At 38.3% G+C, this 22,869-nt stretch overlaps 1 protein-coding gene across 2 annotated transcripts in view; it reads left to right on the forward strand.

The window, feature by feature from the left end:
• FBXL17 (F-box and leucine rich repeat protein 17) overlaps positions 1–11,084 on the forward strand; it is a 300,099-nt gene extending 289,015 nt beyond the window's left edge. The window contains exons 9-10 of one of the 2 annotated variants that reach the window (XM_052777393.1): positions 1,251–1,366; positions 8,151–8,258. In XM_052777393.1, the coding sequence (XP_052633353.1) occupies positions 1,251–1,366; positions 8,151–8,154 (120 nt within the window). In that variant the 3' untranslated portion in view covers positions 8,155–8,258. Of the gene's footprint in view, positions 1–1,250; positions 1,367–8,150 lie in introns of both variants that reach the window. The other variant, XM_052777391.1, reaches the window with a different exon arrangement.
• The last annotated feature ends 11,785 nt before the right edge of the window (positions 11,085–22,869 follow it).

Consider the following 22,869-nt stretch of genomic DNA (forward strand, 5'->3'; position numbering starts at 1 on the left):
GAAGAATTTAGATTCATAAAATCTGTGAATCCCATTAGAAAGAAACTACAGTTATCGTTGCTAAGCCACAACAAAAGAAAAATAGCATTTATTTCACTTTGGTTTTCAATACAATTTTAAAAGACTGAACAATACATTTTTTTTCCCTAGCTAACTAGGATAACAGATCCATTACGTATGTGAATGAAAGCATCTGCTAAAATATAAAAAAAGGATTCTTTATACAAATCGAACTTCTTGTACTACTAGTTTAACTGTTTCTTTACCAAAAGATTTTTATCTTCCAGGTTGATAGCTCAGCAACAAATCCTTGGCAGTAGGCTGAAGATGGAATCTTACTGAGTTAATGAATCTATCCTTGTTTTTAAAAAGCAACCACCTGACCATGTTATACTGTAATAGAAAGATGGACCCTCAGGTACTGATCAATGGTTCAAAATCAGGATAAGGCAAACTATTATGGAAAAATGCAATGTGAAGTAGTCAGCATTTTTATGATCAAAAAAAAGATAAACTTTTTAGAAGCGTTGTACCCTGGAACTTCCAGTCATTTTTGCCAGCTGGCAACTTTTGTTTTCTCTGTTAGTTCTACATGCCATCATTTTGACAAGTATTACAATAATGTGCACAAATTATTGTTAATGTAGAAGAATAGGAGGGAAAATATTCAAATACTCAAAATATAAATTCAACAGGCAGAAAGTAATCTGAAAGATTATCACTATATAAGTAAACACTGTCATTTCACTGCATATGGGTCTTTATTAACACCAATTTTTATAAGTCAGAACAAAGCAACACACAGTTTTATCATAAATTTGAAATGCTTATGACACTGGTAATATTTTTAACTTCAAATCTTGTATAGGTGGAGTCTAGAAACTAATCTAATTGAAATGAACAGAATTAGCAAACCAACCAACCAACCAAACTAAAAGGCTCCTTCAGAATGGTTTTCTGATTTAATAGGAAAGTAAACCCTCACAATAAGCAAAGAGAATTGAGAATGAAAACTTCTATGACTTATACAACTTTAATATTCAATATTGTGTTGGCAGTAATGATTAGGACAGCAAGCCCTGAAATGATGGCTCTGCTAGAAAACTATGTAAAGTCACAGAAACCTGAAATGGATTATTTTGTTAGTTTGCAGCAATGCAGTAACTGCAGCAATTGTGCAAGGACTGGCAGTTTGAGGCAATAGAATTCACCTGTGTAAACAACCACAACGATGAATTTCATCCCTCTAGGACTCTACTTTTCGGTTGAGATTTAAGCAAAGAACTGTGAAGGGGCTATACTCCACAAGCAACCTTGCTACATTTTCTGAAATCCTTCCAGAAGTGCTACCATTGAATATTAGAAGGTTTGTGTATTCTGTTTATTTCACTTCACATGGCAGAAAAGATTACAGATATTTCAGTTTACGTGCTCCTTCCCCTTTCCAAATGTTAGTGGGAAATTAATTGCGAGGATTTAACACAATTAAGTTGTCAAATGTCATGATGATAATAATAGTATGTCAGACTGTATTCATCAATTTCATTATTTATGAGTCCACAAATACAGTGTTTGTACATGTGTGCATGTATGCTTTTTTTTTTTTTTTGAAATAACAGCATCTGTTAAGTCAAAACGCATTCTTACATTCTTTGCTGAAATTGTAAGGGACTTTATTTGGACTATAGGATATTGTGCTAATACTGGTAGTGCTGTTATTTTATTAAAGTCCTAAACAAAGGTTCTGCCCCTGGGCATGAGGGCAGTCACTGAAACTCTGTGGAATATGTCTGCCTTAGCTGATCAAGTGTACTTCACACAAAACGTTTCCAGAAATCTTTAATTTTGTTATGGCTACAGGCAACAGTTATAATTGGGCCACCTGAGAATATAATTCATTCAAGTATTAGCAGAAAAAAAACCAAAGTGCACTTTTTATAAGACACTGACTGGATGAAGCGAACTACAGCTTAGAGAAGAGAAAGTGTGTATGAAAATGTGTTTCTTAATAACTCCAAGTGTGTATATTTTGGATTTTATTGTTAAAACATTAGAGAAAGTGGAAGATAAAATGTGTCCAAAATCCATCATTATAGATACACACAATGACTATAGAGTCATTTCTTTGTCCACTACATACAAATTTGGCTTTCACGTAATACTGCTGTCTGTATACTGAGACAGAAATGCACACAAATTTCAGTACCGCTAATGCCACAATACCACTCCATAAGCAAAAATGTCAATAACATGATATGAAAGCCCTTTCGGAACAAATCAGTTTGCATTTCTTTTGCGTCAAGTTGGTTTTGTTGTAGAGATGTAATGATAATACTTGTGCCCTGTTAACCTTTCTTGTCAGACATCATCTGTATGGTAGCCCTTAAAATCTTTTGGTGTGAATGTTACTTTTCACCTGCTAACATTTCCCTAAAATTCTTTACAAGTACTAGGTTTCTAAAATTCAGCTAGCAGTTCCATATATTATTAATGCTTTTCTACGCAGATATTGCAGACCAACTGTGTTACAACTTGGTCTGTTATTTTTTATTAATGACTGGCCTATAAAGTATAACTGAAGATACCTACCTGTATTGTCCTCAGAAGGAACGTGACCATGATGTCAGCACTCTACAAAATCAACTAGCCACATGCCTGTTCCAAGGGCTAGGTTAGATACCATGCAAAAGTTATTTCAGCAGTCCACCCCTGTGTGATGTTATGAACCACTGAGGAGCATCAGCAAGTTTTCCTAAGAAGTTCTAATACTGCACCTTCGTACTAATTCAGTTTTGCAAGTGTGGGGTTTTTGCATGTGAGCCTAGGTTTGGGGGGCTTGGGGGTTTTTGATTATATGGCTGCTTATTGATTTCAGTTACAAACTTGGAATGGAGATAACTTTTTCTTTTCAATTATCAAGTGAATTGGATGCTACCTTGAAGCTTTTCCTTACATAGGAAAACTTTTAGATTAACAGTGAATGCTTCTTCACTGTGTAGAGCAGCATAAAACTTGCAGTTCAGGTGATGACTCTACTCTCCCTTTTCAGTATTGCTCTAAATGACACAACACAGACATTCTTGGGACATTTTAGTAGCTTTAGAATCAGAACTGCATTCTAAGACTGCCCTTGATACACCTATAGTAGGAGTTTTTGAGATCAGTAGGCAGTCTTATAGTTGTTCTTAGAAGGAGTGAAGGAGTTGTCTCAGTTTAAAACCAAAGCTTTTTAAAGCCCCTTATGTGCCACTTGGTATTCAAATCTAAGAGAAGATCTCCTGGACATGATATCATGTTAACTAAAAGTAGGAAGGTCCTGTTTAGGAAAAGTCCTTAAACCTCTGTTTCTGTTCCTTATTTGTGAATAAAACTATCAGTCTTATTAAAAAGAAATGTCTAGTTTGCCTGATGGTTTCAATTGTTATCCCTAATTTATCTCAACAGGACTAGGAAAACTTGACTCCCTTGAATTTAGTAAGATCTGTCCTAGGAACATAATGGAAGCAAAAGGTAAAGAAAAACAGATCCTAGCCCTTTGGAATCATTTGATATCTTTAGAAATTCCTGATTTTAGAATCTAGAATTTACTCATGGTGGTCTGTGGCAGATACAACTGGTGTACCAAATCAGTAAATACTGGCAGCCACACCAGATGACTAAGCCTAGCATACCAGATCAAAAATCTGAGTGAATATTTTTCTGTAAGTAGCTTAAAAATTGAAAACTGTAGTTTCAGTTTATCCTGAACCTGAAGAATCAGCTCATAAATGCCAGTTAGTTTATTCTGGGAAAAATATTTACAGACTGGAGGGGTTTTTCAAGCTTTCTGTTGTAGGTAGATCATTTTACCTAAAGGAAAGGAAGAGTTTTGAACACTGATTTGCCATTTTTCTCAACATTTCACCCATATTATGTGTATACCTACCAGAGTGAGATTAAAGTCCTCCAAAGAAGCACTCCTAAAACCGTTTTGTGAATGTTCTTCCACTTCACATGAACTAGATGGGTATTTGTGTTCTTCTTTCCCAGGTGAATTCCTAACTGTCACATGAGGAAGTATGCTTTTTCTCTAGTGCAGATAATATTTAAATACTCTCTGCACAACCACACTATCATCAGAAGAAGAAATTTAGGAGGTTCCACCTCAGATAACATTTGTCACAAAGTTAAGTATATTCACCTGGGAAGTAGGCTACTCAAAATTGTGACCTCTAAGTAACTGCTCTAATTGAGTTAAAAGGAGATGATATCTCTTGGTCCTGCCAGTTTCTGTAACCCATCTTCTCCTTTGTTTTTTGAATCTATTCTTTGGCCTGGAATAAATTTTTATTTCAGCAAGAAAAAATAAGTTTCAAACCAATCTTTGTTGTTGTTTTCTTTTTTCTGTTTGATGACCAGGATTCACACAAACCTATTACTTTGACTCTTAATGATAAGGACTGCATTCTTTCATTATGTGTTAAAACATAATTGAAGGGCTATTCAAATTCAAATAAATGATTATGTATTAGATAATATAACTAGTTTATCTTCAGACAGTAGTCTTCCTTTTGACAGCACAAAAGATGAAGATTAATGAAAGTTCTGTGGAAGAAAAATACAACATTTAAAGCATATTAAGATGTGAAGATTTTTAGTTTTCATTCATTGAACAAGACTGTTAAAGCTCAAAAGGGAAAATTGCTCTGTTTATGTAATGAATGTATTTTGGGAATAGCATTCAGTACTTTTGTTTTATCACCAGCCAGACTGCATCTTAACAAACAGACAGAAGCTTGTGTTCTAATGGTTAGGCATAAGACTTCTTTTCATCTTAATCCTACCATTAGTGGAACTGATGACAAGGATACTAAGGGAGCTGACTTAGATATTACTTATCTCATTCATTAACAAAGAACAAAATTTTGATTTCACGATTTTCCTATGATTTAGGTAGTGCAGTTTTAGTCCAATACTACAGAAAGTTTAAAATATTAAAAATTTTACACTGTTTTAGTGATTGACCTGACTTTTCTCATGGTAAAAGAAAAGCTTTCAAAGTCTTCTGAAAGGGGATCATTTGTGTCTTAACTATCCACATTTGTTTCTCATGCTGGGATCCATGTAGGTTGTCCCGCTGCCAAGTAGGATCCTTTTTCTCCCTCTTCTGTTGTGTAATCTTACATTGAATTTATTTTGTCCAGCGTGATTGTTAACTATTTGCTGTTACTTTCTTAGGATTAAAAATATTTACACTTAGCTAAAAGTTACATGTATTTGACCATTTATCATGAAGCTTGGTAGGATAATTTTTTCCTCTATCATGAGAGTAAACTCAATTTTTTAAACTCAGAGTAATTTCTTTCTGTAACTGTTAAGGTTCCAAATGTGTACATAGGATTTGTTGCTACTTTTCTGTTTAATACCACTCAAGTTATTGTCTAGGATCAAACTAATAATTTAAAATGCTTATTTAACACTCCAGCAAAAGTGCAGAAAACCTTCTACTATTTAGGTTTTGTTCATAAAATAGCTGATTTTGTCAGTGTCACTTCTGCAATGGTTTTACCTGCCTTCTGCAGGTTCATGTTTATTTTGTAACTGTATGTGGCACTCAATACCAAAAGTTTCCTTCTCCTGTTTAGTAAAGTAGTAATAGCAGTTGGTAACAATTTTATTAAATATTGTTTTATCCAGTAATAATTGTATCAGAAAAAACTTAGGACAAATGGCTAGTGCTGGAAGGTTTACCATAGATTTCTTCATAGGTTTTAAGACTAAAAGATACCATTATAACATCACCTCTCTTCCTGAGTATCATGGGCCATGCTATTTCACTTAAGTTAGACTTGTAGTAAATACATTAGCTTTTATCTAGCTAGACTGTAGCTTCTGTAAATGTGTTCAGTCCTGAGTCAGACACCAGGGCATGGAGGTCATGTCCACGAGAACGTGGAGATCATCACCTATCTTCCTGTGTTTGAACATGATCTTTGTAACAAATTTGCCTTATTATTTGTTCCCTGTAACAGAAAATCTGCTTATGATATTGTCTCTAAAGCTATAATATCTATGCTATTCTAACAAATCAAGCCCAACAGGTATGTGTCAAATCATAATAATCTCTATCTACTAGTAATATTTGCAGGTATCTAGTAGATAAACAACATCTCTTCTTTAAGTTTCCCATTAAGAAAGAGCAGGATGAGCAGCTGTCTGTGGTAAGCATCTTCATTGTGTCTGAGTTAACCATTAAGAGAAGTTTGTGGTGGTATGATAGATTTTGCCATGGCTGTGTGCACTACAAGTGTAAAGAAAAGAGGCTTTTGACTATTTCTGAATAGCAAAAAGTAGCAAATACTGCTACTTTAGGGGATTCTTCCCTTCCAAGCAGTATTTCTATGAAGTGTTGCGGACAGTTTGAAAGTATGTATTCAGCTACAAATATCAAATATTTTGGAGGACTTGTGCTATCTCTGATTTCATTTTGATATATTAAAAGTCACTTCTTGTTTTTCAGCATTGGAAGATGTTACTGTAATGTAGTAATTTGCCAAAAGAGTACAGTTTGTGCTATGAAGGGAAGTTAAACCAGTTTTCTGTCCAAGTCAGCCTCAGCTAGATGAAACTTCCAATAAAGATTGAGTGTTTCTATTATCAAAGTAGAAGAACTGGATATTAAACCTTTCATTTATCCTTGTCATTGGGTGCAGTCACTGTTCAGAAGGATGCGCTCCTTGTTATCTTTTAAGGACAAAAATATTATTAGATACTGTGGTCACTGTGCTTTAAAATATTATTCCCAAGATGTATCCTTGTAATGGTGTTAAACATTTTAGTCTGTTTTTTTTACTTTTGGCCTTGAGTGTGGAACACTGTGGGGAAAAAGGCAAATGATGATATCAGTTGTACATCCTACTAATCTAGGTTGTTCAGTATTTAAATGTAGTGTCAATGCATTTTAAAATACCCAAGTGTTCAGCAAAGATTTCGAAGAGAGCTACGTAGAAGTTATGGTTCTTAGGTTAATCTTTTATTTATCTAAAGGCTGAAGAAAGCTGTCTACTTCTGTGATATGAACTGCAATCATCTTAAAAATAATTGACAAATTAATCCCCTCACAGCGCTGCAATTATAAAGGTGTTAAGTTTAGCTAGGCTTGTCTGATTGCTTTGTCTAATCAAGAATAAAGGTGCTACCTTTGATGTCTAAGATTTAGGAGGGACATCCCAGACCCAACAAGCTTGTATGTTTTAATTATTGATCCCACCATTTCTGCCCACAATACCCTTTGTGGAGTGTTAGCCTCACACCAAAAGGCTAAAATAAAAACTTCTACCAGTGATGTATGTGAAGACATGCAGGACTTTTAACCTTTGGAAAAGTTGACCTATATTGATAATTGGTAGATTGGTAAATTGATCTACCTGCAATACAGAATAGTTTGCATTCTTTTCCCTGTGTTTAGTCATGTTATTTCTTATTTTTCATTGCAGCCACATTGATAGCTACCGTACAGTGGAAGTTCATTTCAGTAAGGTTAATTGTGGAGTTACTGCTTAGTATGTATAAAAGTATCATAACTGTGCCATAAATTAATTAATAGATGTAATCAAGTTTCATTTTCCAAAGCCAAGAAAATCCTGCATTTCAAACCTATGTCTGCTTGAGCAAGTTTGAATACATCTGCTTCTATTTCAAGATAGAAATCTGTTACTCTGGGCAGCACGTTGTTAAACAGGACGGCTTTTCTTTGAATAATTAAGTTTGGGGCACTATGAGTGGCCAACATAGTCAAGCAGGGAATGAAAGTAGTTTAATAGATTGTTAAACATTGTTGCAGTTCTCTAAACAAAGCTGTTTTCAAATGGAGACTATTTGTCTTTCCTGTTTGCTTTCAATCTAAAAAACAATATTTACCAGAATGTTATATAAAACTTCTCCCTTTACAATAAAATCAAGGTGTGGTTTGGTGTTTTTTATTCTCTAACAGAACATTACATTCTGTATATTTGTTTTGTGTTAAAAGCACCCAGACCTATAGTATCAGTGAAGAGCCCAATCCTGGAAGCCTTCCCAGGAGTCCAAAGTTCGATCATTCATTTAGCTTGCATAATGTTGCCCTTTTTATTTACTTTTTGCACATCACAGATTCTTTTCTTTGATTGCAGGTGAATGAAGCCACAGTAGAGCAGCTAGTGCAGCAGTATCCACATATAACCTTCAGTACCGTGCTGCAGGATTGCAAGAGGACATTGGAACGGGCTTATCAAATGGGCTGGACACCCAGTATGTCTACTGCCTCTTAACCTCCTATACAACATGAGAGTTCCACTCTGTGGCATTCAGTAGTTTTAATGGGGATTACACAGGGTTCACAACTCTCATATGATGCAATATAATTGTGAGTTTCCAGAGGTTACAGTAAAATGGCAAATGCTGTACGCTGACTTTAATGTAATGTACAACTAAGTACTAATATTGAAGCAAAACTTTAGAAATGCATTGTGGTTTTGTTAGCATAAAAGATATAAAAGCCTTTGGCAGCTTTCTTGAAGTGGATTCCTACTAGTTCTCTGGATAGTTTGAGTTATAGAAGATGTTAAACTTGTTTTCCACTGTTTAGTTTACTTTGCTTTGGTCATCGGTGTTTCCATTGATTTGTAAATGGTAACTCAGTGCTAGCAGCGGTGCAGTTGATCAACAGAGGCCTGTGTTGAAACTGGGAATTAAATTTGATGCTTACTATTTACTAACGTTATCCCAGGAGTTTTAAGATGCACAGTAATAAGAAAATCTACAAAGAACTGTGATTTTCTTACATACATTTTGATAATTATACAAATCATCAAACAGAAATCTTAGTAAACAATGATGATGAGAGAATGGATATTTAATGGACAATCTTACTTATTTTCTATCACTCAACAGAATTGCTGTCTTCTTTCATTTTGTTTTGTTTAAAATAAAGTGCTGCAGAGACTTTCAAATCTTTCCACCTTGCCATTTTTATAAGTGAGTTAACAGTGCTTAACCTAACAGTGATAACCAGTTCCTACTTCATAAAGTCAAACAATAATTGAATACACCAACTATCAGAAATAAGTTAACAGACAATGTTTAAATATCTGCTTGAAAAAATTACTTTCTTTTTCAAATGAACTTGTCTCCTTTGACTATGTGTCATGGTTTCAGCCCAGCCGGTGACAAAGCACCACGCAGCCACTCGCTCACTCCTCCCCTGCCAGCCACGGTGGGATGAGGAGAAATATAAAGGCAGGCTCATGGGTCAAGACAAGGACAGGAAGGGATCACTCACCACTTATGGTCATGGGCAAGAGACAGGCTCAACTTGGGGAAGAAACAAAATCAATTTAATTTACTACCAATCAAATCAAAACAAGGATATTAGGAAGTAAAACCAAACCTTAGAACACCTTCCCCCCACCCCCTCCCTCCTTCCCGGCTCAACTCCACTCCCGGTTCTCTCTACCTCCTCCCCACAGCAGCACAGAGGAACAGGGAATGGGGGTTGGGGTCAGCTTGCCACACCTTGTCTCTGCTGCTCCTTCCTCCTCAAGGGGAGGACTCCTCACTCTTCCCCTGCTCCGGCATGGAGTCCCTCCCACAGGAGTCAGTCTTCCACAAACTTCTCCAATGCGAGTCCCTCCCACAGGCTGCCATTCTTCATGAACTGCTCCAGCATGGGTCCTTTCCACGGGCTGCAGTCCTTCAGTCACAGACTGCTCCAGTGCAGGCTTTCCCATGGAGTCACGGCCATCTTCGGGGTTATCCCCCTGCTCCAGCGTGGGGTCCTCCCCGGGCTGTAGGTGGGCATCTGCTCCCCTGCTCCCCTCCATGGGCTGGGGGGGGACAGCCTGCCATCTCACCACGGGCTGCAGGGGCATCCTCTCCTCCCCCGCTCCTCCTCCCCTCCTTCTCTGACCTTGGTATCTGCAGAGGTGTTTCTCTCACATCCCGCTCCCCTCCCCCGCTGCAGCTTTGCCCTCTAAAATCTGTTCTCCCAGAGGCACTACCACTGTCACTGATGGGCTCAGCCTTGGCCAGCGGCAGGTCCGACATGGAGCTGGGGAAGCTTCTAGCAGCTTCTCACAGGAGCCACCCCTGCGGCCCCCTCCCCCGCTACCAAAAAACCACGCCACGCAAACCCATAACACTATGCTGTTATGTTGCTGAATAGGGAAATTCAGATGAATGGGTAAGCCAATAACAGGATTCCTCTCATTTCCTGTGTGGTTGTTACTTTACAACAGATCTTACAATGCTTACCTCAAGAAGGCCATCTAAACACGAGTCCCATTGTGGGTATTATTTTGTCGGATCAGATGCTTCATAATACAGTGTCTGCAAGAAAATACCCGGAGTAAATACATAAGATTAATTTTCTGTGTGTCACATTGCATTCTAAGCAGTTTAATTTTACCAGGGGATAGTGAAGATACAGGCATTTCAGCTTCAATTTGAAGTTGCGTTAACCTTCAGAGTATTACCATTTGGTTAAGAATGTTTTCAGGTGTGTAACGCTGGATATTTGTTCTTCAAAGGTTACAGCATTTTAATCCAAAGTATGAAATGCTTAAGCTTCAGCTGAAGAGTTGCCATTATTGTCAAAATTTTTTGCAAATCCAGAAGGCCTAATGCAGCATAACCTAGAAGCTTGTTTAGTATGGCTGTATAACTCTCTGTAAGACTGTTTGTTGATGTCCATAGCATAATTTTTTACAAAAGAAACATCAGCTCACAGTAATTCCAGTGAGAGTGTTGAATGTTTTCTTATTAGAGTTTTAAAAATGGGGATGAACTAATTTCTCTGGAAAAAATATATGCGAAGTTTTTGCTTTAAATAAGTGGTAAATACATGTGAACGTGCGTAATGCTAGGCTTTTTATTTACTCAGAAATGACAACAATATTTTCAGAATAAAGCCGATGCATTATATTGCAGATATAGTACAGAATCTTAGTCATTTTCCATTTAATGTCTTTTTATGAGTGCATTAAAACTATTCACACAATTTGTAAGTTTCTATTTTTTCGTGACACCTTTGATCTTGTAATGGGTTTTAATAAAAGAGAGAGTAAAGATGTAGTGTCTTCTGTTTATCTGTGCTGCTAACTGTACTTAGACTATGCTAACATAAAGACTGAGATCTCCACCCTTGAATACGCAGAACTCATCTGGACATGGTCTGAGCAAACTAATCCAAGCTGGCCCCATCGTGAGTGACAGAGTTCGACTAGATCACCTCCAGAGATCTTTTTCAACCTAAAATACTCTATAACTCTGAAGTTTTTTTATATATTACAAATCTAGTTGGTCATCTCTTTTAACTTTTGCTATTAAGCCACTTCCAGTAGTTTTGCCTTTTACTGGCTATTCATCGCTCTCTTATTTTTCTGAACATATTAATCTTTGTAGATCTCAGTGTGGCTAATTAATTTCCATGGATCTTGTCATTTACCTAATTTGGAAGTTTATATGGTATAAGAATTCTAGACGGAAAAATGTTCTTCTAACTGCAGTGTTGTCACAGATAGCTCTTTAATTTCTTTATAATAAATCAATATTTCCTAAGTAGTTTTATAGGAATAAATAACAATGTTGCACACTCTTTAATTTTTGAAATGTCAATTAGGGGAAATACCATTTAGGGGAAAAGGAAAACTATTGCCTTTTGTAAAAAGAAAAATTACCCATGTTTTCAATTACTCCAAACTTGTAGTGGATTAAGAAAGTCACAGGCAGTTTACATGCTGGATTTCCAGGGTTCCAACAGGCCTACTTTACTGACAAAATGTCTTTGTTCCTTCAAGGTCTTTCTGTAAACTTGCCATTAAGGTAGGTAGCCTGTGGTTCAGCATTCATGTTATCAGAGATGTTTCTAGGCTAGAGGAGCTGGGCTTGTTCAACCTGCAGAAGAGGAGGCTAAGGCAAACTCTTAAGTGCTTTCTTAACTAAGCAATAGGTGGTTGTAGAAAAAAGACAGATAACCTTTATTTTCAGTCATTCATTCTTCTAAATCCAGGTATAATTCTGTTTTAATACCACTCAAATAGTTCACTTGGTGGTTGCTCTACCCATCTCTCGCCACTTAAAGTAGATGTGGAGAGGAGTGTCCTCACACAATTTGTCCCACCAGGGGAAATGGCTACAATGGTGTTTCACATGCAGATTCAAATTCAGTCTGCCCAGGCTCCCAGATTAGTGGGAAGTTTAGTGAATTGCCAAATCCAAGCTTGCATACCCCCATTCTCCGCAAGTGCTCTTGTGTGGTACTAGACAGCTTCTAGTCATCTTTGAGTGGATACGAAGTGAATTTCTGTGAAAAATATCATAGTTAAGGATAAACTGATCCCAGTATGGCCACAGGTGGCTACTGGGAGTGACTTTCAGCATTCTCAAAACCGTTATCCAAAGGCCTTCTGTGCTACTCCTACAGCAACTGACTCTGCTTAACCTTCAAAACTCAGCCGTGCCCCTAGAACCCCATTGGGTTGACTCACAGAAAATATTTCTTCCCCCTGTATGTCCTGCAAAAGAGTTTGAGCCATCCTTGAAAGTTTCCTAGAACTATTAACTTACCAATCTATCTAGCTGGGTTTTCAAAAACAGTATTTGGTAAAACAAGTTGTAATCCTTTTTGAATGAGAAGATAGCCCTAGTAAGAATAACTAACCAACAGTTAATTTTTTCAGGCTCTCAGCTGGCTTCCACATGAGCTCACTGATGTCCACCCAGATTCTCAAGAAATAAATATAGCCTTGCTGATGCTTAATAGACTGTGTTGTTGACAGGAAAAAAAGAAAGGCAGCAGGTCAGCATACACAATGGTTATAGGAAAACATAACAGGCACAAAGCAAGCTTTTTAGGAGGCTGATAGGGCCTTCTTCAGGTGATGTGATCTTGAACAAGAAAAGGAGAAGGACTTTTACATCTTATAAATAATTAGGATAGGCTAGGCTAGGCTAGGCTAGACTATTTCAGTTGAAAGGGACTTACAACAGTCACCTAGTCCAACTGCCTGACTGTTTCAGGACTGACCAAAAGCTAAAGCGTGTTAAGGGCATTGTCCAAATGCCTCTTGAACACTGACAGGGGCATTGACCGCCTCTCTAGGAAGCCTGTTCCAGTGTTTGACCACCCTCTCAGTAAAGAAATGCTTCCTAATAAAAGAATGCATTGTAAAATAACAATTGTAAAAGTGTATGTAAAAAGACTATGATGATGTCTGATCTTGTAAATATTAAGATTTATATTTTAAATTAGGTGAGATTTTATGCTGCTCATTTATGAAACTCCATATTAACAGAGAGTGACTTTAAAGCAGATCCATTTGAAGGGTCCATTAAAATAAAATTATTTAAAGTGATATTACTTTTTTCATCCTGCAGTTGTTTTTCTCCCAGCCTTCTCCATGAGTGACTTGCTATATTGACAGTATAGGTGACTGAGATTTTATCTGAAGTTCCAGTAAATTTGGAAGCAGACTTACTGTGGTGGGTTGACCCTGGCTGGATGCCAGGGGCACACCAAAACCACTCTATCCCTCCCCTCCTCAGCTGGACAGGGGAGAGAAAATATAACAAAAGACTCGTGGGTGGAGATAAAGACAGGGAGAGATCACTCACCAATTACCATCACAGGCAAAACAGACTCGACTTGGGGAAATTAGTTTCATTTATTACCAATCAAATCAGAGTAGGATAATGAGAAAAAAAAACCAAATCTTAAAACACCTTCCCCCCACCCCCTCCCTCCTTCCCAGCTCAACTCCACTCCAGTTGTCTCTCCCTCCTCCCCCCCGGCGGCGCAAGGGAACAGGGAATGGGGGTTGGGGTCAGCTTGCCAAACAATGTCTCTGTCGCTCCTTCCTCCTCAAGGGGAGGACTCCTCACTCATCCCCTGCTCCGGCATGGGGTCCCTCCCGCAGGAGACAGTCCTTCTCGAACTTCTCCAACGCGAGTCCCTCCCATGGGCTGCAGTCCTTTACAAACTGCTCCAAGGTGAGTCCTTTCCACGAGCTGCAGTCCTTCAGGCACCGACTGCTGCAGCGCAGGCTTCCCACAGAGTTGTGGCCTTCTTCAGGCACAGCCACCTGCTCCAGCATGGGGTCTTCCCCAGGCTGCAGGTGGGCATCTGCTCCCCCGCTCCCCTCCATGGGCTGGGGGGGGACAGCCTGCCATCTCACCACGGGCTGCAGGGGCATCCTCTCCTCCCCCGCTCCTCCTCCCCTCCTTCTTCACTGACCTTGGTGTCTGCACAGGGGTTTCTCTCACATTCCAATCTCCTCCCGCGCTGCAGGTTTTTTCCCCCTCTTAAATCTGTTCTCCCAGAGGCACTACCACTGTTACTAATGGCCTCGGCCTGGGCCAGCGGCAGGTCCGACTTGGAGCCGGGGAAGCTTCTAGCAGCTTCTCAGAGGAGCCATCCCTGCAGCCTCTCCCCCACTACCAAAACCCTGCCACACAAACCCAAAACAGTTGTTTGGGTTCAGGTTTTCTTCTGAAACCTGTAGAAAAGATACTCATTGACTGAAGACTTTTCTTCTCCCTTCCCTCTTTTCACCCTGCCTTTTTTTACTTACAATTTCTTTCTTTTCTCCTGTGGTTTTCATGGACAGAAATGCAGAATAAGCATTTTATGGCCGTCTTAAATAAAAATGTTGAGTTGATGAATTCATGTGGCAGTTCCCATATATGATAATGTTATATAAGATTCTAATATATGTAGACATTTACAAACATGTACTTCTTTTTTTCTTCAATGTCACTGGTTACCGAAGTCTGCTGACCCTTAAAACTACAATTGAGTCATCTGATAAGGAAAAATAGCATTAGCTGTTGGATTACTAGATACCTGCTGGTAACACAATTTCTTTGTACAAAAGTATATCCGAAATTATCTTGTATCAGTATTGTACTTGATCTTGAGACTACAGAATATGATACAAGTTGTTTACAATAGGGGCTTTCTGGTTTTGAATTTTTTTTTTTAAAAGGGGTGGAAGGTTCAAGTACTATTTTCCTCCTTTCTTCAGTTTGTGTAGGCATTGATCACATTTATTTTTCATTGAGAAATATGTGGTAACACTCCAGTTAATTGGGTTTCAGATTGGAGGAGAGGAATTGGAAAGAGCTCGTGTTGCCCAAATCTTGTATCAGGTTTGCAAGCTAAAAAACCTGAGGCCTACTTTCAGGTTAGGAACAGAACTTTTATTAGTTGAATTGTGTGTTTTCCTAGTTTTGCTTGATACATTATAAACAGCTCCACTCGTTAAGTTGTCTGTAGTTCTACTGAGGAAAAGAAATAGACATTTAACTGCAAAAGTCTATCAAAACTAAGCTAAGGACTTACTGGTAAATACTTGTTTAAGCTCCCAAATCCCTGTAATCTCTTATGCTTCAACTGTTCTTGAGCTACTGTATCATCTTTTCTCTGCTTCTAGTCAGTCTCACCCTGGGAAGTAGCATTGAGCTGACAAGTGGGTGTATGCAGAGCAAAACATTGAGCTTTACAGACGGCTGCTTATTGATCAGAAAACTGCACACAATTTCTTTCCCTTTTTTTTTTTTTTTTTTGAGAAAGACAGAAATGCAGAAATATTTAACGCTGGACATCTAGTCCAAAGCAAAGGAAAATACTTTAATTCCATGTCATAAAATAAAGATTAAAAAATAAGGTTGGCTTGGGGGGGTGGGTTTCAGATATCTATAAAGTATTTTATATATCTCATGCTTGCAGGGCTAAATTCAAGCAAGCATAAAATAAAATACTGTTTCATAACTACAGATCAGGATGATTAGGTAATGAGAAGAATTTCTGAAATTTCACTTCTGAATTGTTTATTCCACAGCCACGAAATTTTGGACAAACTGACTGCCTCCACTAATATCTTCAACTAAACTACAGACATCAATAACCTCATGGTAAGAAACTTGCACATATGTCAAATATCCACACTTCAAAAAAATGAAACAATTCATTTACTGTTGTGTTTCTGTGATGTTCTTTGCTTATACTCTTTCAGGAATTTAAAAACATAACACTTCTGCTTTGCTTGATCTGCTGCTGCAATGCTGCAGGTCAAAAAGGAGACCGAAGGACAAAAAGTGATTAAGGAAACAGAGCTGTCATGTGGATGAGATGTTACACGACAGTTAAATGAGAGAACCCCAATATTTCGTATTACAGCATGAAATATCTTATCCTAGCATCTCACAGAAATCAAATGGGCCATTTCTCCTTTTGGTAGAGAAAGAATAGAAAACGGGGACAGTGTTGAAGTTAATTACAGGAATTCACTGGCTGTTCATTAAACAGTGTTTACACCAAGAGTGTCTGTCCTGCTTTTAGCAGACAGCTCATTATTTTATGGTTTTTTTATATTACCAAGTCTTGTTTTACACAAAACTGATGGCACTGAATGATTTCAGATTCCTTACCTCCCTGTGCTTGGCTCCTTGCAGGTATTGTCCACAGATGCAATCACTGTAGATGACCTGAGTTGCTGAAAAACAGTCAAATAGCTCAGCTGTTCCTCTGGATCTTTTTCTGCATGAGGCTCATATTAGCACAAATAAATATGCTAAGTCCCACCACTGCAGCTGGGGTTGCTTGACTGTAGACACGTTCATAAGCTGGAACAAGGTAGCACTGAAATAAAGGTCTGCATAACAGCTGCATTGCCACAGTTGTTAAAAAGAAACTCAGGCCAAAATTTTTTTATTTGGGTTTTGGGTTGTTTTTTTCTAAAGGCTGTCAGGATTATGTAAGGTAAATCCAAGTGTTCCAGCTTTATAAAGTTTTACTAATGGGATTATGTTTCAAATTTATCTCTGGGAAAAAATCAACAATAACAGCAGTCTGAATGGTTTCCACTTCCGTGTTCAGGCAGGTCTCTCTATATGTAGCTTATGAAAAGTGTTTGTGCATAAATAAGCTTTAGAAGTCTTAAAATGAAAAATTTTGCAACCGGGATTATTGGGCATTTCCAACTGCTATGAAGTTATAAAGGCTTCTGAACCGAAAATTTCATGATCTCATGCTTTCATCATGTACCCTATGGCAAAGTGCTATAGCCTTCAGTGTTTTCAAAATACCAAAAGTTGGAGAAAGCTGCAAGAAATTTGTTAAGAACACTAACTCCCAGTGAGCACAGTTAACTTGTCCCAGGTGCCTTGCTCTGGCTTCTCCTTGAATCAAGATCAACATCTCAGTCCTTACCTTTGATGGACTAAAAGATTGTCTTCATGCTGTTGTTTCAGTCTATGGTCACCTCTCTGGACCACAGTATAGCATGCCAATGTGGCATCGTCTCTGAACCAATATAAACTAAATAATTCTCTGCTCTAAGGGATGGGGTTGGTTTTTTTCTCTAAAATAGGCAGTAAAGTAATATTCATATACAAACCAAAATGCTTCATATCCTTCTTTCCTTGGAGACAGATGAGAAACAAATGTAGTGAAAGTTAATCACTTTGCTCGATGCTTTGAAATATGCTCAAATACTGAGGTGAATGAGCAAGCTAGAAAATAGAAAAAAATACTTTTCTTGAAGAGAAACTTGCTACAAAGGAGGGATTTGCTCCCTGATTAGGGAGCAAATGCACCTGGAAATCTTTAATGGCAACCAAAAAGTTTGCAGCTAAAGAAAAATTACTTTTTAATGACCCTGCAGATGTGTGAAGAGAATTCCAAAGTCCAAATGCCTTCATGATCTTCCCAACAGAAGAACAAGGGAAGTTTTTGTTCATTATTAGTTTTTTATTAAAGAAAAATAGGGGCCCAGCAAGGAATAAAGATTAATACAGTATCTTTGAAGCAATAGAAGTCATGACACGCTAGGGAAACTGCAGAATGTTCAGACCAATGTAGTTTAAAACGCTGGTAAGGTTGAACTGGAATATAAAATAGGTTTGAAAGCCAGAAGATATAGCTTCAGTCTGGTGGTGGCCCTTGACTAGGCACTGTGTATTTTTCAGCATGTGACAATAGTTTCTGTGGCTACACTTCTCCTGGTAATATGAGCAGTGCCAGGAGCAGTGCTGGGCTGTCAGATCACTCCAGCAGTTACCGGCATGCTCTTGGCCATGACTACTGACTGTCTCCTGAACAAGTCCAGTGTTAGCAATGCCCAGTAGCCACCTCCTTAGGCTCCCTGGATGCAGCCACAGCTTCCTGAGGGCAGGAAGGTTTAATGGCACAGGCATGCATTGTCCTATACCCATCAACCTCAGCACCAGAGAGCTGTCCTGGGCAAATTTGATTTACTCGTACAAACATAGCCTCCATGGCTCATCTGTTATTTGCAGGTCATGGTTATCTATCAGAAGCCACTCCTCTGTGTCACTGGTCCCAAAGCACAACCCTGGTCCTGTCCAGCACTGTGCCCCAGAGCATCAGCTTGCTGCCGCAGTGGGTCTCACTCACTCCACTGCAGGGCAGCAACCCTCTCCCAGCCACCAGTGGAGAAGAAGCCAGAGAGAGCCCCTCACCAGCTCAGGCACCAGGGCCCCACTGCACCCTTGGCACATAGGTAACTGCAGACCTGCCATCCATCCTGCCTCTCTCGCTGGCTGCCACTCAGTCAAGCAAGGGTAACTGCAGGATGGGACAAGGCAGTGAAGGTATGAAGGCAGGCTGACACAAAGAGTACGGTGTTGAGGAGGTGACATCACCACAAGGGCTCCTGGATTCTTACAGAGGAGGAAACTGCTGGTAAACTGAAGCCTATAACTTTATTCCCACAGCTTGTTCATGAGTTGAGCTTTCCTGCTCTAGAGCAGAAGTTGTCACCAATTCCCCGAATGAATGAATCACTACTTTTTAGCAAAACTTTCTGAAAGCAGAACTTAAATTAAGGAATATTTCTGTACTTAGCACTTCCTACAACAGTACAGGTATTTGTGCTGATTTTGGCTGGGATAGAGTTAATTTTCTTCATGGTAGCTTGTACGGAGCTGTGTTTTGGATTTGTGCTGAAAACATTGTTTCTACTAAGTCAAGGATTTTTCAGCTTCTCATGCCCAGCCCGCAAGAAGGCTGGAAGGGCACAAGAAGTTGGGAGGGGGCACAGCAAGGACAGCTGACCCAAACTGACGAAAGGGGTATTCCATACCATGTGATGTCATGCCCAGTATATAAACTGGGGAGAGTAGGCCTGGGGGGGGGCAGTTTGCTGCTCAGGAACTGACTGGCCATCAGTTGGCAAGTGGTGAACAACTGCATTGTGCATCACTTGTTTTGCATATTCTAATTCTTTTATTACTATTATTATTATTGTTGTTGTTGTTGTTATCATTTTTGTTGTTGTTGTTATTATCATTATTATTATTATTATTATTTCTTCCTTTTCTGTCCTATTAAACTGCCTTTATCTCGAACCGAGAGTTTTACTTTTTTTTTTCCCAGTTCTCTGCCCCATCCCACTGGGTGGGGGGCAAGTGGGCAAGTGGCTGCATGGTGCTTAGTTGCCGGCTGGGGTTAAACTGTGACAGTGTTGAAGTCTTTTGCTAGTGTAAAGACCAAATGACCTGATGGCCTTTCTGTCTGAATATATGCCATTTCCTTTATGTTCTCTTGTGTACGGCTTTAGAAATAGTTAACAGTAGGAAGACTATTTGTATTGCATTAGGCAGAGATAGGAGAAAAATGCATTTATGGATCAGACTAATCCAGTCATTGGTTTATGGATGCAAAGTCCTTCAGGGACTGTCACAAATTCCCAGCTGTCCGTGAGTGCTAGATTTTGCAATTGCATCTCTGAGCTATACACAAGGCATGTAAAATGATAAATAGCCAGGCAGCTCCCTGTGATTTTGCATCTGCAAAGGCTTGAGAACTATTCCAGCAATGATGTGTAGTAAATTAAGCTCAAGAAATTTGCCTGTGAAAAACTTGCCTCTGAAAAATAAGGATCTTGGGTAAATCTTCCATAGGTGGAAGCCTCTTTAGCAGAGGTAAAGCTGAGCAAATGTAGGCAGCTGTTAAATACTAAAATTATTACCAGCCCTCAAAAACATATTTTTCTGATCTTTATATGTTTGTGAGTGCGTGTACCCTTCATTTTTTAAATTAAGTTCTGTTGATATTCTTGAAAACTGGAGAGAAATATTACATTTGAATCCATTAAAAAAAAAAAAAAATAAAGCCATCTAACTTTCTTAAATATTCTACAATTCAGTATACCATGACATAAGGATAAGATTTCGTACTTGGCAGAAACAAAGGTGCCTTGTGTAGGATCTTTGCCAACATGACAGAATATGTTTGGGAAGTGGCAAGGGCAACATTAAAGGAAGATGAATTCTCCTTAAGAAAAATCAGCCCATCTGTTTGTTTCTGTTCTGGGCAGTTGCCCAGTATACCTGGGGAAGGAGAAAGGTGTGTTTCTGTAGTGTGAACATGTGAGGATAAGAGAAATACATTAATCGGAAAACAACAACTCCACACACCCCCCGCTTGGGACAGCTAATTACCATAAATGGTACTCTTTGCATCATCGGTGTGTAATAGACAAAAATCACAAATTACTGCTAGTATTAGACAAAGGGCAAGAATTTCAAAAACCTCTGCATGACTTAGGTGACTAAGTCCTTAAGGCATTTGGGAAATTTAACAGCAGATGCCCAGATATAATTATTATAAGGGCCATAGAATTTTCTCTCTTGCTCTTTCTCTTTGTAAGTCAAGCCTGCATCAATAAAAGCAAAAATATGGACTTCCTCACTGCATGTACATCTTCCCTTCCCTTCCCTTGTTTGATGATGTCTAATAAAGGGCTGATTCTTTTCCCCTCCCAGAAAGCACAAGTAAAATAAATAAGAAACAAGTGATATGTAGATTGTGCTTCCTTTTAGGATGTTTTCAAAACAGTCAGCCTAACTTTCTGGCAGCTACATTGCAAAGGCTGGTTTTTTAATTTATTGACTAGAGTCACCCCTAAAATATTTTTTTAACCACAGTCTTTATTATTATTTAAGGGTCAGTTAAAGCCACTTCTAAAGCTATTGTTGCTATGTTAACTTTTCTATATCAGTTAGCTAAAACATAATATGAAGGGCACTTCATTGTCATTACATTAATCTATGTACTTATATATGTGTTGGTGAGGTTTATCATCTTGGTTACACCTTGTTCTTGACCCTTTGCTTAGAAAATACTTAGTGTTAAGTGCTAAGTATGCAGCATTAGCATTTGTATTAGCATTAGTATTAGTGCTAATACTCAGTAATACTGAATCTTCTTTGTAGGTGAAGTCATAAAGCATTAAGATCCACCAGAAACTTCCATAAAAGAGTAGAGCTGCTACCCTTCTAATTTTGAGCAAACTTTGACCTTAGTCTTTTAAATAAAAATGCCATTAGACACAGGATACATCTAAAAATTGTGGCGTCTATTGTAGTTTCCAAGTAAGTAATACATAGGAGCTAGCAGCTGGAATCAGTAGCCAGTAATGTGCCACCTCTGCACTTGGATTAATGGATCAGGCTTGAAGAAGTGGTTGAGGGCTAACCATTTGACAATCCTTCAAAATGGAGATAATATGAATTTGGGCCCCTTTAACCTCAGTTACAGTCTTAATACTCACTCCACCTTGGAACTTGCCTCTTACTCCCCTAGGTCAGAATTTGTTCCTCTAAGTGTACATAGTCTGAACTGAGGACCTACAGACTGCCAAAGAGCATTAAAAATCCACAAAAATAAGAGTGCCTACTATTCAGTGCAACCTGAGTACTGCCAATTTCTGCAGATTCTGAGGAGGCTGAAGTTTTTGAAGCCTATGAAAAAGCTACTGGAGAGAATAATAACATTTTCTCATAGAGAAGCATAGCTTTTATAAAGTGCTTGGTGCTGAAAAGAGCAACGAGGTCTTCCTCAGATCAGTCAGGAAGTGAGAAAAGAGTTAATACTACTTTTTAACAAGTTTCCAATGAGATTTAACAGTGGCTTATACAAGAGAAAACATTTAGAAATTATTTTCACTCCTAAAATAAAGCTATCCCTGGTAGCAGCACAAGACATAGTAATACAGTAGGTATTTAATATAAATTAAATTTAACCTTTACCTTAAATCTTCAGACCAAGAACATACTATTAATCGGAACAGAACTTCTTAAAGTCTGTTTAATAAATAAATAAATAATAAAGTCTATTTAAGCAGTTGATTGTATTTTGTTCTATCAAGAGCTGTTGTCACTACAACGATATTAATACTTCTAACAGAACTAACAAGAGATTTTCTAAATTTGATGCTTTTTTGTATTTTAAGTGGTTACAGAAGTAAGTCTTTTTCCTTCAAGTTGTTCTAACAAGCACAATAGAAAATCACTTAATCCCTTCTGAATGGAAAAAAAAAAAAAAGCTGTTTGCTTCTGCCCTCTTCCTAGATGCAATCTCTCCTCAATGTTCATGGTTCATGGACATTTTTTTTTTTTTTAAAGTCACTACCATTCATCTCGGTATTCCATTCTTCATTTCTTACTATGTTAAATGAATTTTTGTTTCTCGGTTTCGATCTGTTCGATAGAAAAAACAAACTATAAAACAGACAAACAGGAAAAAAAGCTGTTATAAAGTCTAATTCCACCAAAATCAGCAAGACCAGGAATTCATCAGCAAGATCCATCACATGATCCACACCTGCTCCAAATCAATAGCAGACTACTGTGGCTACTGGGACATTCTCTGCGTTTGCTGGTTCACAGAAAGCTATGTTACTGCTTATACTCATGCATTTACTGAGAATGAACGTATTAAATAATACTGCTGGGCACTTGCACTGTAACACCTATCAATCTAAATAAGTCTTGGCACTTGAGTTTAATTGATAGGCCACACTCCTGCTGCTCTTTCTGCTCAGTTTCACA

The sequence above is a fragment of the Harpia harpyja genome, chromosome Z (genome assembly GCF_026419915.1).
Source record: "Harpia harpyja isolate bHarHar1 chromosome Z, bHarHar1 primary haplotype, whole genome shotgun sequence".
NCBI classification, from domain to species: Eukaryota; Metazoa; Chordata; class Aves; order Accipitriformes; family Accipitridae; genus Harpia; species Harpia harpyja.